Source organism: Colletotrichum phormii, assembly GCF_030913505.1.
Source record: "Colletotrichum phormii strain CBS 102054 chromosome Unknown BDP81scaffold_7, whole genome shotgun sequence".
In the NCBI taxonomy this organism is placed as follows: domain Eukaryota; kingdom Fungi; phylum Ascomycota; class Sordariomycetes; order Glomerellales; family Glomerellaceae; genus Colletotrichum; species Colletotrichum phormii.
The window spans coordinates 1,322,572-1,338,659 of NW_026851449.1; the positions used below are offsets into that span (position 1 = coordinate 1,322,572).

At 55.0% G+C, this 16,088-nt stretch overlaps 2 protein-coding genes across 2 annotated transcripts; one reads left to right on the plus strand and one right to left on the minus strand.

Annotated features, from left to right (window-relative positions):
- Positions 1-606: 606 nt before the first annotated feature.
- On the minus strand, positions 607-5,252 carry BDP81DRAFT_315758 (uncharacterized protein; the record flags this gene model as incomplete). Its single annotated transcript, XM_060584110.1, has 3 exons — positions 607-4,368; positions 4,484-4,641; positions 4,760-5,252. The coding sequence occupies 3 exons, from the start codon at positions 5,250-5,252 to the stop codon at positions 607-609; spliced, it is 4,413 nt and encodes a 1,470-aa protein (XP_060446947.1).
- Positions 5,253-14,575: 9,323 nt separating this feature from the next.
- BDP81DRAFT_206732 (phosphatase 2C-like domain-containing protein) lies at positions 14,576-16,065 on the plus strand. Its single transcript, XM_060582617.1, has 3 exons — positions 14,576-15,155; positions 15,231-15,910; positions 15,967-16,065. Exons 1-3 carry the CDS (start codon positions 14,680-14,682, stop codon positions 16,020-16,022), a joined length of 1,212 nt encoding a protein of 403 aa, XP_060446948.1. The 5' UTR covers positions 14,576-14,679; the 3' UTR covers positions 16,023-16,065.
- The last annotated feature ends 23 nt before the right edge of the window (positions 16,066-16,088 follow it).

Below are 16,088 nucleotides of genomic sequence, written 5' to 3' on the forward strand. Positions count from 1 at the left end.
CCTAGTGTTAAACTTCACAAGTGAACTCCTGAGCGGGAACCATCTTCACCGACTTCACATGTCTGCCTAACAAGGGAGAACTTGCCTCGCCGATCCGGGCCTGAAGATGCCCGCCCGTGCGCAGGCTACAGGACCTGGATACTTGTTAATCACAACGCACATCCGTAGTTCACTATTGCAATCAATCTCGTCAAATTGTGATCTCGAGAATTAGGAACTAGGCAATACCAGAATAATTTCAAAAGCTCTTGTCTTGTAATGCTAATTCTTTCTCATCACTTGTGTTCGGCCGTCTCTGCTAGTCATCAATGCCAACCGTCGGCCATGCTATTATCCAGCCTCTACGCAACAAAAGAAATCCCAAATGCTTGTCCTATCTGGACCAAAGACTACAACCAACTTTCCTATGGTTGCAATTACTTCTCTCCAAACGCCTTCCATGTGGCCGTTCCAGATGATGTTACACTCTTTCAAGACTGAGGCGCATCGCCCCCGTCTGCTGGTATCAACTCAATCGATAAAAACCGAACTTCTTCCTCTCTCTCTCTCTCTCTCTCTCTTTTTCTCTCTGTCTCGTCTCATTTATACCCGTCGTCATTCACACGTCTAAAAAGCCTGTCCTTGGTATGTCGCAGGGTAGGCTTGTCCACGTCCGCCCTGACGAGGTCCCGGGGAGTACTGGCCCTGTTGCTGCTGCTGCTGCTGCTGCTGCTGCTGCTGTTGCTGCTGTTGCTGCTGCATGAATCTGGGGTCCATCATCTGCGGCCCGGGAGATTGACGACCCTGGCGCATGGCCATCGGGTTGGCATAAGAGCCTCCCTGGCTGTATCCGCCTCCCTGACCAAAGGTGCTGGCCGCACCTCCGTAAGTGCTAGCGGCGCCGCCTCCGTAGTTGCTCGCGGGGCCGTAGCTGCTACCTTGAGCGAAGCCGAAGTTCTGCGCAGGCCCGGTTGCGTATCCGTTGGGCTGTCCCCTCGGCTGACCCATTTGGCCCATCTGCCCCATCTGGCTCATTTGGCCAACCGACATGTTGCTCTGAGTGTACATGCCTTGGGGAACCATGCCTTGGGGAGACATGGGCTGCTGTTGCTGGGCATACATTTGTTGCTGCTGGTAGACCTGCTGTTGCTGCTGACGTTGGAGCTGTTGCTGGTAAACCATGGCTTGCTGCTGCTGGCGCTGGTTGATAGCTTGCTGCACCGCCTGCGTGTTCATGCCCTGCTTGGCCCGCTGTCTTTCCTGCTCGCGAGCATGGATCGCACCGACCAAGCCAGCTCCCTGCTGTTGCTGGTTCGCATTGCGGTTGCCGGCCATCGTGATGAGGGGCGAGCCCGTCATGCGGGCAACATGCTCCTGTTCGCGCGCCGACAGGTGGGACGACACCTCACCATTGCTAGACATGTCGAGAACAGCGTTGGCGCCGCGAGAGCCGGGACGCTGCAGGAGATCCGCCGAGCTGCTGCGAGAGTGACGAGCGAGCATCTCTTGGGAGCCGCTCCGGGTCATGGCGGGAGTCGGGGTCATTGATCGCATGGTAAGGATGTTGCCAGAGGGCGTTCTGTTGTGGGCGTACATGGGAGCAGGCGGTTGGGCCGCACGCTGTTGAACAAACTGCTCCGCGCTCATGCCTGGACCGTTTGGCACAGCGGCAGCACCTGGTTGCCACGCAACCTTCCTGACTGTATCCTCCGATTCTTGTCGGTTATGGCTGGAGTCGATGGCAGTGGGAGACTTCATTGCCGCTGGAGAGAAAGGTTGTTGAGGGCCGGGCATGGCCTGGTAGGTCATGGGCGTAGGTGTCTTATTTCTTGCGGGCTGATTGGCTCCATAGTTGACGGTAGGCCCGAAGTTGACATCAGGAATGGCAAACTCTCCATTGTCGGAATCGGCACCACCCACAGTCTTCAGAACACCTGCTCTGGGCCGCTCGAAAGACTTTTGAGAACGCTGTGTCTCACTGGACTTGCGACTAGCGTAGTCTGGGCTCGCGGTCGACGAAGCGTCGTCGTAGCAGCTGGCGTCGCTCCTCTGCGTCTGAGCTCTGTTGATCTGCTGCTCGGGAACCGGTGTCCTCTGTCTGGGGTCGCGGGGCTGGATCTGCTGGAATCCCGCTTGGTCGATAATGTTGTTGCCCCAACTGCCACCGCTGGATGCCGAGATGGGCGTCTGTTGCTGAGGGCTTCTCAAGCTGTCCGAACGAACCGGCAACGGTTTGCGCTGGAAGGCGGCGTTTGTATCGATCCCAGGGAGCGGGACACCACGGCCTTGAGCGCGAGGGTCTCTACCATGCGGAGGCGGCGGTGGTCCCATGGACTGAGGGTTCATACCGCGGTTTCGCATTTCCGGAGTAGGCACTCGGCCCGGCCCACCCAAAGGGGGAGTTCTGGTACCATCAGGTCGCGAAAAGTTGCTGAAAGACGGCTGAGGACGGATCTGAGGGGAGTGTCCCTCAACTGGGCCTCTCATCTGCTGAAGGCCTTCCAAGTGTTCAGGAAGGGGAGGGGGTCTCGCGTCTTGAGGGCCGCCTCGGCTTTGAGGGTTGGGAGGCAGGGGACCCTGGGGGTGAGGGCTAGGGGGGCCGAACGACTGCTGGGCAAGGGGCGATCGGGAACGCTTCTGGTTCATGGGCGGAATGGGGGGCGGGAGACCACCGGAGGAAGGAGGGGTTTGGTTAGGGGTCAGAGCTTCACGAGACATTGTATCGTTAGCAGTGCCTCCTACGTGGTGGTGGTCGGGATAAGCTTGAGGATGTACCAAAGGACCAGATGGCGCAGCATCCTCCCCACTCCTCCGCTCAGAAGACGCATCGGATGGGCTATCGGGGGGGATCACAAATCCTCCTGCTTTCGTCAACTGGGAAAGGGTAGTAGTTGACAACCGAGTGGTAGCCCTGCGAAGATCTGGAGAGTGGTAAGGCTTGCCTGCAGGCTTGGAATTAGGACCATAGTTGAATGCAGGAGGGGCGGCAACAGGCTCTGGCGACTCCATCTGGCGCACAGCTCCCTCGATCTCTCGCACCGGTGTGCTCCGAGCTGTGTCTTCCTCAGAACTCTGAGTTCCTGAACGAAGGATACCACCTCTTGCAGGGGGCGGGCCACGTGCTGGTGATGGTCCTCTGGCTGGCGAACGAGCAGGTGAGTTGTTGTAAGAGTTGCTGCACGAACTGTCATAGCCACGATCCTCGGGGCGCTGGGGTGTGTGGCCAAGCAGATGAGGGTCTGAAGAGTTGCGTGCATGGTTGGCCTTGTTCATAATACCAGCCAATGCGGGAGGTGCACGAGACGTCGTTACAGGCGTGCTCTCTGAGCGGTTGGGGGTGCCCAGTGACATTGATCGAGAAGACCGGTTTGAAATGGCATCAGATGCAAAGCCAACTCTAGGCTTGGCCGGCACAGGGCTGGAGGTGCCATTGCCGAAGCTGAGACGGCTGCTCTTCTTGCTTCCACTTCTTTGACGCATGGCTTGCGACTCTTCCGCTTGATTCATTCGCTTACCAGTAAGCTCCTTGAGCTTCTTTCTCCAGTCACGTTCCGACCAGCTTGAGCTGCCTTCTTCATTGATCAGAGTTGTAACGTCCATGATCTCGAGGTAACCATATCTGCGGTGCTTTGGCATGGCAAACATCAGCGATCTCGGGTCGAGGACACTGGCCACGAGTCTGCCAGGGCGGCCGTAGAGGCAGAAAGTGTCCCAGGTGGGGAAGAGGAAGCGCAGCAGCATCTCGAAACCGCTGACGGCAGGGTGAGTTTCGGGCATGATGAAGACGAAACCCTCGGTGGAGGACGGCGGGTCAGAGTGGATGGTGATGTTTCCCTCAATCTTAAGGAGCGTTGATGCATCAATCAGCGACTTGGCCTGCGGGTAGATGGCGTACGAAGAGTAGGCATCGGTGATGGTGGCGATCGGGCGAGCCTTCTTCTGCTTCTTGCCGTCCTTCCTGGTATCGTAGAACTTGATATCTCCCTTGAGAATCGGCGTCGAACGATCGTAGGGCGACTTTTTGCGCATCTCCTTCTGTGCCTTTGCATACTCCTTCTCGTCGGGGGGAGAAATGACACACCAGCACCGTCTCCAGGGGACTCCGGCGCCGAATCGCACACGCACCCATTCCTCGGTCTTGAACTTTTGTCTATCCATGATGAGGTTGATGTTGTTGAGAGACTTGCCCTTGCCGGCGATCAAGGCACCGGTGTAAGCCTCCTGCAGCGTCGAATGCTCGTACATAGCGAGTCTGATGCCAGCTGTCCATTGTACCAGCGAGTGATGAGAGTTGAAGTGCAACAGATAACGGTTTCTGCCGGCAGTTGAGACGCTGAGGATATTCTGCAGCGGCTGTTCGTCATTCGATCGTGTTGGTAGGGAATCGATCTATACGCCAAGGGCATGGTAAATTAGCACTCGATCCCCCGCACCGTCGCACCTGCCAATTCCGACAGGTTTCCCAAATCTGGCTGGGCACGGCGGCAATCGGGACTCGACATACCATTTTGATCGAAGCGTCCGTCAAGTTGATGAATTTTGGGAGGATCTCGCCGTCCTCGCCAGCGGCATCGAGCTCTGCTGCGTCCCATAGTGACAATACGGTTCCGACAAGCTGAGCGAAGCACTCAGTCCATGTGCGGTCGGCATTGGGCTTGCCCTCTGTGAAAATGGTCAGAGATCGGTCCGAGTTGTTATGCGCGCCACCCACCCCAGCTGCCAAGGTCGCTGCAGACGCAAAGGCAAAAAACACAATAGCAAAATAAATAAATAAACTCACGTGTGTTTTGGTCATCCAACTTGAGAAAATAGCCCTCCTGGTACAGCTTGTTCGCATGGCTGTTCAGGAAAGTGAAGATGGGCTGAAGCTCGGGAATGGTATCTTCGTTGATATCCATGAGGGGCGGCTGGTATGGCATTACCATCGAAAGTGGGCGGGAGGAGCTGCGTTGGCGGCCAGAGACGGATCTGGGGCTGTTTACGGGCGAGCTGTTGGCAGTACCGTTTATGGGTGATGACGCATATTCGGATGGTGGGCGCGCGGGCGAAGTAGGGGTTGCGGGGCGCTGGCCAAAACTGGCTGGCGGTTCTGGGAAGGGTTCTGTCTTTTGAGGTGAAGGTTGATGATGTTGTGTTGGTGGTGGATTTGAATTGGGTTGCGACTTGAGGTTGTATGGAGGAAAAGGTGTCGCCGCGTCGGGGGGAGGTGACGAATTTGGAGTTGGCTGGTTTGTCTTGCTGCCGTCCCTCGAAGTGGCAGAAAATTGGGACATGAATGAGAGGACTGTTGTGCCCATCGAAGCGGATTTGGTCAGCATGATTGCGCGCGCGTCCCGTCTCTCTCCTACACCTCAGTAACACCAATACTAGCAATTAAAAAAAATAAAAAAATTCAAAGCCACTGGGTCATGAAAAAGTAACAATATCGCCTGGTGCCCGACTAATTGGTCAGGTCCACCAACTGGCCGGGGTTGAGCGGATGTGAGGGGGTTTGCGAAGGGAGGAGCGCAAGGGGAGGAAGGGGGGGGGGGGGGTCCCCGGCGGCGGACGAGGACGACGGCGGATGGTGAGGATGGCCGAGCAGGACGATACTGGGGCGGACGGGAAGCGGCAGGGAAGTGTAAAGGTAGGGGATTAATGGTGAGGACGAGAGTATCCGTACGGATGGATGGTGAGAGACTCAAGCCTCGAAACTGGGTTCAGGATTCGGGTGATGCAAAGCCATCCAGGACCAGCTGAGGACAGAAACAAGGCCGGGCAAGGGTATTTGATGTTTATGCTGCCAAACAACAGCATTGCGCAGTAAAAGGGATATTGGGCATATTGAGATTGGGATGCACGCCAGCAACACGCGCCAGCGTGCCACCAAAAAAAAAGCCTCCTACGCATGATGGCCGGTGCAAGGGCTGGGCTGGGAAACTTGGGAAGGGTGTGTGTGTGTGTGTGTGTGTGTGTGTGTGTGTGGTGTATCCCGTACACCGTAGGCTGCCGACTGCAGCAGGCTAAGAGGAATCGAGGATGGGAACTTGGAAGACAGGACTATGCGACCGAACTTGAGCTGGAAGGGAGAATGTGGGAGCACGAACCTCGATTACGGCCCATCTTTGCGAATTCGCTGGGTGCTTTCGTGGCCGACGTTTGCCAAGCCAGCAACCATGCAACCAAATTACTGAGAGACAACCACTTGCGCCGTGCGCGACCAAGATGGTCTTGGATGAGCAGGACAAGGCCCTCTAGCCCGTCGAGACGAGGATGTGAGGAATGAGCAGAGATGCGATGCGGGTGGCCCCCAATATGCTATGCGCGCACAACTGGGTCTGGGACGACGGGAGGGATTCGGGGATTCGAGGGTTTCGGAATCGACAGCTTCGGCCGTGTGACTAGCGCAATTCCTCTCTCTGTCTCTTTCTCTCTTTCTCTCTTTCTCTCTCTCCACGTAACCTATGCAGGGTGAATTGCTCGGTTAGGGCGTACAATTCGGGGGTGAGTGAGAGACCGAAGGGTGGCCGCGCGGGTTCGTTCGTGGATTCGTGGATCTCTCCGGCTTTAAGATTATCGTGTGGTGGTAGTGGATGCGATGTAATGGCGGACGAGCAGCTGTACCTTTACTGTGAGGTAAGGTATCCGTACGGGTGACTCGGCGGGAGGGAGGTTGCGCAGTCTGTTATCTAAAGGTCCGACTGACTGACGAAGCACACACTCTTTGCGCGGCGAGCACAAAAAGGTGGAATTAATATGGATGGTGAACGAATGGAGGACCCGGGCGAACAGAGTAACGAAGTTTCGAGACGGTTGCGATTAGAATTCGGTCATGGAAATCTTCGGCTTTCGTCTGTATGTACGTGTCCCAGGCCGTTGATGGGGTGTACCAAGAGCTGTTGGTGTTAGAGGGAGGTTGAGTTTAGTCGAGGAAGACAGATTCGAGATGACGCGAGGCGATCCGAGGAGCAGGACACCAGAAATCGGAAACCAGGAAACAGAAGAGGGAACGAAATTCTCAAAAAAAGGTAGGAGAATCCCCGAGATGATGTATGAATCCGTACCGAGTATGGAGAGAGAGCGAGAGAGAGTCAAGGTATAGAGAGCATGAAAAGAGCATGGAAAGGACGGGAACGTGTCAAAAATCCAAGCACGAGGCGTCCTCTGTACGGGAGTACCTCCGGGAGTACCTCCGGGAGTACGGGAGTACGGAGGCGTATTATGCAACAAGAATTAGCAACACCGCCTACCTGACCTGCGACCTGCTACTTCATCTTTCCTCGCTCTTCTCTCGTACCCAGTCGTCACAGGTCAGTTGCTTGCTGCAGCATGGTAGGAGTTTGGCAGGTGGTCCCAGGTCCGGGTCCAGCAGGAAACCAGACCAAAAAGATCAGCTCAAAGGTAAGGCAAGGCAAGGCAAAAGCACGGCCACAGGTGACCCAGAGGTCTCCAACAGGTCAAGACTCAGAAACCAGGTTCAGCGGGTAGATCAAGGCAAAAGGACTGCCCAGAGGGTGCGGTGAACCTCAGTTGTACTTTGTAACTCTTGTGAATAAGGCCCCCGGAAGATTTGAGTAGGTAGACCGTGCAAAGAATGCCGCGGCGGTAACAGGGCTAGGCCCGTCCAAACCAATCCACGACGAGCAACACACCAAGGCCCTCCCCCGGGAACAAGAGCCGACGACGTAATGGCGTTATGCCGGGGGAGGGGGGGCTGCAGTCTACACTACCTTGGTCCTCACGCAGTAAGTACATAGTCTTTCTATGCCGTCCTTGCGTACGCACGGCTCTGGCGGTCGCTCGGGCTGGGCTGGGCTGGGCGGCCCTGAATCTTGACGATGATGATGATGTTGATGACTCTTTACCGCTGCTCTTTCGGTGTTGGCGGTGCTTAGCCTCCCCCGACAAGCGCCGCACTATCTGATGTGGACTGTCACTACTGTCATCTGTGAGGTGGGAACTTTATGGAGAACACTATGAGCCGGCCTTCCATTCGGGGGCTCTTGGGGATACGTTGGCTAGTTTTATTGTCTCTTCTAGGCCTTTTTCGACCTCCCGGGTTTTGAAACTTTTCAGGTTGTGTTGATTTCCTTTCCTTGTTTCTGACTTTCCTTTTCGTTTGTCTCTGTTTCTTCAGCTGCAGTCGAGACACCTTCTTTCACTTTACCGACTCTATTGACAAACCACTGCAAGGTATAATATGTACTGTTCAATCATTAAAGTAAAATGGCTGGAGATCGGGAGGAAAAAGAGAGGAGAATGATGAATGCGGTCAAAAGGTACTTCCAGATACATACCTCTCTTTCCCCGGCCAAAAAGTTCAATAGCTTGCGGATGAGCCGGACGATGCAGCATGCAGCACGTCAAGGTTCCTTGATCCGCCTTTGGGCTCAGAGAGGTTGAGAGAACCCAAGCCCTTGGCTGCCAAGAAGAGCCAGCATCCGGGCTCTGCGGGCTAAGGGTCTTGGTATTCTGGCTCTTTTGGATGGGATCGATGGATGCGAGCTGCGAGCTGCGTGCATCGGCATCTGCTCACTCTTAGTCTCTTCTCCATCCCCCCCCCCACAGCCATTTCCGACTCCTCCAGACTACCCTGAGTGGCCTCATCGTAATACTTGTCTGGCGGCTGGGTACGACGGTTGAAGAGCCCAGCTGAGCCGTAAAAAATAGGACGTGACAGAGGGCGCGAGCGTGTAAGACAAGAGACTCTCATCTCGACCCAAACGACTGGCGCCGGGGCAATGGGAAGGGCTTCGGCGCTACTCCATACTCTGTACACAACACCAACTCGACAACTAGCACCGACAAGTTTAGTCGACAACTCGCAAGCAACTGTACAGCGGTTTGCAGCCCAGATACCTTAGCCCGTCGAGAAAAACGTGCCAGGGTACGGCGGTCCGTAAGTTTAGTGTACCACTCTTCCTCCTAAGCAGGGGTAGCGTGGTGGGTGGACGCGCAACGCCCTCCTAACCCACAACTTCACAAAGTGACAAGACTCGAATAGAGATCGGGTGGATGAGGCGATCGCCTGGCTGAGGACCGACCGGAGCACTGCATATGGGGGGGAGGTGGGAGACTCGGAGGTGGTTCCAAACGAAAAAATGCGAGGTCGGGACGCCTAGCTTGCATCTCTCAACTCCTTGGCTACCAGTGACCCGTACGAGTGAATAAGGTAAGGCGCACTAGTAGCGGACTAAGGACCTGACAGCGCAGGCGCCGGTGTCTTCGTGATCCGTGCCGGGGAGGTGAGGTGTGTTGGGGTGTGGTCCAGACAGAGGTATCCGTAGATATCTCGGGACAATGTACCCGTTCTTCGATGCGGTGTGAAGTTGATATGCCAGGTATCCGTAGTCTTTGCTCCGACAGTTCTGTTTGCGTTACTGGACTATGCTCAACTGCTCTGTTTGTGTTCTTCCTTCTTTCGTATAGATAACCTCGTTTCCCAATGTTTCGTCTTGAACTCTTTGCTTGTCGAGGCAAGGAGTTTGGTTCTTCGACGCTCTGCGGTGCGCCGGTGTAGGGGGGGAGGAGAAAAGAGCCCGGGAGATGCGCCACCTGCCCCAATCCACGAGTCCACACCAGATCAACCCCTGGGCCACACGCCGTGGCTCTTGCGTGGGCTTGGTGGGCTAGGTACTTGACTTGGGACGGATTAAGGCACCACCTGACGTCTTGTTCCAGAACGTGGAGGGCTTCAGGTTTTGGAAAAAGAGGCTGGGTAAGGTTTTGGGGGCCAAAAGGGCGGGGGGGGGATGAACCGAACGGACAGAGCTCCCCAAGTTTGGGCCCTTGAGGGTTCTTTCTGCTCACTGATTTCTTCACTTAGGTTGTCTCTATTCTGAAGGTATGTGTTCGGTGCAAATCGTTGCTGAGAGCTCGTTGTCGGGAAACCACCCAAAATTGCTTGCTGCTTTCTGCTTTCTGCTTCTGCTTACTTGCTTGCCGCTGGGCTGGGCCGGGCATCTAGGCCCAGAAACTCCGTGCATCCCGAGAGCCTAAGAGACAGAGTGACAAACTGTAGAGACGCAGCTAGTCTAATCAAGGAGTTTCTGGTCGCTTTACCGCACTTGTCTTGAGTCCCGCGTGGCTGTGCAAAAAAAAAAAAAACTCAAGTGGTTGGAGAAGTGGCCAGTATGATCCAGTAGGCTATTCTCTTTCGGACGGAGGATCGCAAGTCATGCGGTGCCCGCAGCCAGCGATCGGGGTCTCGGATGTCACATTTGCAAGAGAGAGAGAGAGAGAGAGAGAGAGAGAGAGAGAGAGAGAGAGAGAGAGAGAGAGAGAGAGGGAAAGAGAGAAAGACAGCGTCGTTTGACCCCCGGTTGAGTTGTCAGATGCCCGCCCGCCGCCGTCGCTATTCACGAACCCTCCGGTCGGCCGTCACTGCGAGAGTAATGTCCGCTTCGGTCTCGGTTCTTGTTCGTCCCTTGCGAGTTCCCGTTGAGATTTGATATCTCTCTGCCCGGCGGCCTGCCTCGCCCGCCGCGTACGCTTTCTCGAAAGTGAATCTGATTGTTCAAGACAACGTCGATGGTAGTGAGATTATGAATGCAGTACGTACTAAGTACTGTATGTACACGAGCTAGGGAGACGGACATGTTCCAAACAGTCGCCCGTGTTGCGAGAGGGAGAGTGAACCAACCCTTGTTGGCTTGGCGATTCGTCCTGGCCATCCAGTCGCAATACCGGACTTGATTCATGATACGACCCCACTTCCATCGAGGGACATGTTGTCGTCTTATTAAGGTCATACTCGTTCTTCTAGGGTCGGACGGGAATTTGGTTTCAGCTCTTGAGAGGAAGTTTGGCTTCTCTCTATGCTCGTTTGGCTACCGAAGGGAATCTAATGGTGTTCCAACGCTGCAACGTCTTTCCCCGGCCCGATGAACCACGTGTGGTAAGGTTCTTCAGGCACCTTATCCAACAAAGTTCCTCCTCCCCTGAATTGTTTGTTGCTTAGGTTGATACAGATAACCATGCTACGTATCTTTTCCTATGGCTACAGTCCCTGGCTATGGATGACTTCTAGCATCATAGTGCCATTTTGTCCAAGATCCTGAGTCAAGGTAAGCTGTTAAATACAGCTACAAGACACTTCAACCCGGCCTCCTGGACATTTGTAACCTTGAGTGGACCGCACTTTTCAGGGATCCGCGTCCGACTACCAAAACATAGTCAATACTGGGTGTTCCTCAATTAGGTAGACAACATAGCTGTAATTTAAGAGGAAGAAAGCATGAAAGGAACTCCATTGCCGACTTGGCTCCTGGGCTTTTCTGCCACCTCTTCCGTGATTGTTCAGGAACCCCGGCTCAGGGTCAGTCAGTATGGAGTATCCGTCCGAATACCGAGTATCGACTAATAAGCCGTGTCCAAGATCGCAGGGACTCAGGGACGGTAAGGACCCTATTCAATCTCGGAGCGAAGACGCAGCGAACCCGCTTGCCAACCCTCGAACACGTATTTCCGGGGCATAGTTGTACAGCATGGCATGATTTCGCCGACTTTGATGCGCCTGCCTCATTGAGTCGCTGGCGCCAAAGGGGACAAACAGGGTCCTCCCAGGCGGGTCGAGTACTCCAAAGAGCTGGGGCATCAGTATCCATACGTGTACTCCGTAGATGAGGGGGTCCCAAGGGTCGAAGAGGGGCCGTTGACGCCGGCCGTGGCCTTCTCTAATCGTATGGGTAAAGATACAGACTTCCAGAGTACCAGTACGAACAGTCAGCGACCGTTCGTTGGTGGAGGGTTTGCTGCCGCCGTTTACACTGCCTTCCGGTGAGATCTGCCGTCAGAATTGTGTCCGATGTGAAACCACCAGACCGGGCGTTCGCTCCCCGTCATTGGTAGTAGGTTCCTACAAGCCAAACGCAAGGATGTCGTACTGCTCTGTGCATCATCAGTACGAATCCAAAGCATAAAGTCAGGCACGAATGATATCGGACGAAGTGGCTCTCTTAAAAACCCCCGTTGATGTTGTTGTTGTCGTCGTCGCCGCTCTCTGATGTCTCCTCCGCCGCGCTGCCCGCTTGCTTACCGCTGTAGCAAAGCTCAAGTCTCACGCAAGTATTCCGAAAACGCGGACATTGAAAGTGAACTGAAGGGTCCATACGAGGGCCCCTGTGTCCCGCATGCGTCAATATTCTGCCCCCCTCTTCGAAGCTCCATTGCCATGCGGCCGGGGCAAGGGTTGGTGTCCCACCCCGAGCAGTCACTTTTCACGACCCCTCCGCTGAAGGGCGGCAAGGCGAACTCGGAATCCGCACAGATTTCCAGAGATAAGCCATGGTGGTGTATTGGTAAAACATAGGTAAAGCCCGACGGAGGCGAGTGTCATCTAATGGGACCCTTGGCAAACAGCGACTGGCTGTCAATTGCGAGAACGAATCGAATAGCTGAGGATATTTTTTTCCCGGGCTGCTCCTCCATGCCATGAAAGCGCTTACCGTTCACAAACTCCGCCCTGCTCAAGAGGTCCCAGGTTCTATGGCCCAATCATGTCGGAGACCGAAGCTCGAAACGAAGCAAATACGGCGGGATACGAAATTCCCAGCCTCCACCTAGGGTGCTCAGTGTCGATGAGCTAATAAGGCAATGCAAACGTCCAGGGCTCAGTCACCTATCGACTATCGAGTCTAGCCCTGAGCTCTAACAGTAACAGTTCAATGGTGAACGGTACGGATACAACAACAGGCTGGCAGCAGAGAACTGCGCTGACGTAAGAGTCGAGGTCGGCCGGCCTTCACGGATACCTACTTTGGCGCCAAATGATACAAATCCCGGCCTACGGGGCGGGTTCGTTGGCGGCTCGGGCAGATCCTTCCTCGACGCGCGTTGATCGACCGTGGGCAGTGACAACACGATGAGAGAGAGGTGTTGAAGGCCTGAAGCAAACAGAGGCTTGGTCTCCAATGACAACGTATGCTCATCAAACTTCAATGTCCCGGCCCCCAATCGATGCTGAGTGAGCCACCTGTATGCGTAGGCTGTTGGTCAATACTTTGCGTCAGCCCCGTTACGTCATGTCCGGTGAACGGTGAACGGTGAACGGGGGGGGGGGGGGGGGGGGGGGAGGGCTCTGGCCATCCCTACCGACCTACGAGTTCACAGACCGCGCTGAGTAGGGAAAGCACCCGTTGATAATGGGAAAGGCTGGTCTGGACTCTGGATGCATGGACAGATATCTTGCAAGGGCGAGACATGGCAAATGAAAGTCAATGGCATCTGTAGACACGGATAGCGATTGAATGTCTCGGGCGTCAGGAACCATTCTCTTCTGTCTAAGACAGGGTAGGGACTTCAGGGAGACGATGACTTGAGAGCATAGGCTGACAAGAGACCAAACGGTTCGTCAGAAGCCGGCAATCCGAACAGTAAGTTTTGCGTGTTTCCTTGACGTTTGTGTGGTTCGGGAGGTTATTGTTAGAAAAGATCGGCAATGATTGCAAACTTCTAGAATCAAAGTTTTTAAAGCCTGCACAACCTGCGTGCTTACTTTACTCGTATATATTACGGGCGATCAACCTGCTGCTGTTGCCCTGATACAACGTCAGATGCCTACCAGGTATGAATACTCCAATCCAGTATGCGGGCTGCTCCTTCGCCATGTTCAATAGATTGCAGCAACGGGCTTTTTGAGTGTGACGCCAATTGCTCCAATACCGTGCTTCCAGCCAGTTCCAGGCCACCCAGCCATGGTGTTTATTTTAGCTATGTTACACCCGCAGAGGCTGCAGCTGAGAGGCGGCCACCTCAACCGGGCCCAGCTGTTGTCGATCCCGAATGTCGATCTGTTGATGACATGAGCCTCAGAGCCTGTTTCCAGGTTTTCCCATCCGTACAGAGACGGAAGTTCGCCTCTTCAGGGGACTGGATCTGCATCGTGTTCCTCTCTACCTTGGCCGGAAATGCCGATGGGGATAAGAGAGAGAGCGTGTGTGTGTTATGAGGTAAAGGGGAGGGGATGTTGTCATGTTAATGATTAAGATGCGAAACGGTTAAAAATTTTTTGATGATGTGCTAATATCGGCGTGCTCGGTTTTACATGGAACAATTTCTGCAGTTGCATCGATTGCCACTTATCGGCCCCATCAGAAGCCCGCCACGCTGCAGTCCCTTTAAGAGTTTTCGGACAGAATTTTCAGTTTGTTTGTCTCTTTGCTGCTTGTTTTCTTGGGCTGTGAAGGGTGATGCCAGTGAAGGGATTTTTTTCTTCAAAATGCGGTCAATGTGGGACAGGGAAGCTCCTAGTTGTGACAACCTCACTTCTGTGGCCCAACAAACGCCCCTAATACTTAGCCGTGTTAGCATATAGAATGTTGACTTAATTGTTGGGCTTTGGGTGATAAAAAAGAGAGGTGGGGGGTGTTTTGACTGTGCTTACCTAAGTCTTGAGTTTTGCACGCACCCAGTGCCAGCGTCCCAGCCCTCTGGGAGTCTGAAGCTCCCAGCTACGACTCTGCAGCCCAGTGCCCAATGCGCCGACCTGGGACCAAACGCGCCTGCACGTGTAGCCCCAATTTAACCTCCGGTTCGGAGAGCCCCCAACCAACACATCGAAGCCCACCTGGCCACCCCCCCCCCCCCCCACCTCCCCGGCCATGCCCAGCACTCCAGCGGCACCCTTCCAGCGCCAAAAGATAACGGCACCAGGCCCAGCGATTTCGTCTCGTTGCGATCCAACATCGCAAAAGGCGCCTGATCTGCCTCTCACAAGTGGGAATGAGGAGGTTACCTGGGCCCTTGTTGGCGACTTCCCCCTTCAAAGCGCGGCCGCCGAGAGTGCCTCAGGGCGCATCATCAGCATCATGGCCGCTGCGATTCCGACCTAGTACGACCGCCTGCCTTTCGACGGCGACAGCGACGACAACATCGACAACGACGCCGCCGTCGCAAGCAGATTCTTCCGAGCAGACACCGCCGCAAACGCAACAACCCTTTCGCTTCGAGACCGGCATCTCCCTCTTCGCCAAGCGGGCGCCGCGACCTTTCCCGCCGCCCTTCCTCTCCCCTCCGTCGGGCTCCTTCTCCGATCCGCTCAGCACCCATCACCGAAGCCGCGATCGGCGCGCCAGAGTTGACGGACAAATCATCCTCGGACAGACGAACGGAGACGATGCGGTATTCGCCAGCGAGAACTTCATTTGTGCGAATGATGGCGTCGGCGCTTGGTCAACACGCCCGAGGGGTCACGCTGGGTAGGTGCTTTTCTTTCCCCCCCGTTGATCGGACGTCCCAATGTTGACTTTGAGAAAAATTTAAAAAAAAAACAGCCTTTGGTCTCGCTTGATTCTTCATTATTGGGCAACGGCTATTCAGAAAGATGTCACCAACCCTCGCTCCGAGGGAGATGTCTATAAGCCCGACCCGGTAGCATATCTCCAGACGGCGTATGAGCAGACCCTGAAAGCGACTTCGGACCCGAACGACTGGCAAGGCACCACGACGGCGAGCGGAGCGCTGCTGCACTACAAGACTCTACAAGGCAGCGAGAAGGTCCCCCAGGTCTATGTCACCAATCTCGGCGACTGTCAAGTTATGATTCTCCGGCCCAGGCACGAAAAGGTTGTCTACAAGACCAAGGAGCAGTGGCATTGGTTCGACTGTCCGCGCCAGTTGGGCACGAATAGCCCCGACACCCCCAACACGGAAGCAGTCTTGGACGTTGTGGAGATACAAGTCGGGGATGTGGTTCTCGCCATGTCGGACGGTGTCATTGACAACTTGTGGGAGCATGAGATCGTCGACAGCATTCAGAAGAGCATAGAACGCTGGGAGAATGGGGAATGCGGGGGCGACAGAGTCGAGGGCGACCGGACGGGCGGCGCGAATGGAGGCATGAAGCTCGCTGCCGAGGAGTTGGTCGCAGCCGCGAAGAAGATTGCGACGGATCCATTCGCGGAAAGCCCCTTTATGGAGCATGCCATTGAGGAAGGGCTGCCGAGCGTTGGAGGTGAGTTTGTTGGCTTTGCCAGGCCGTGATGTTCACTGGGGCTAACGAGGAAACAGGCAAACTTGATGACATTAGCGTCGTCGCTGCGCTCGTGAGGAATCAGGATGCATGATATGGAGGGCGATACCACGAAACACGGCAATCATCGGAAATGGAATTTACGGAAAAGATCCCGCAG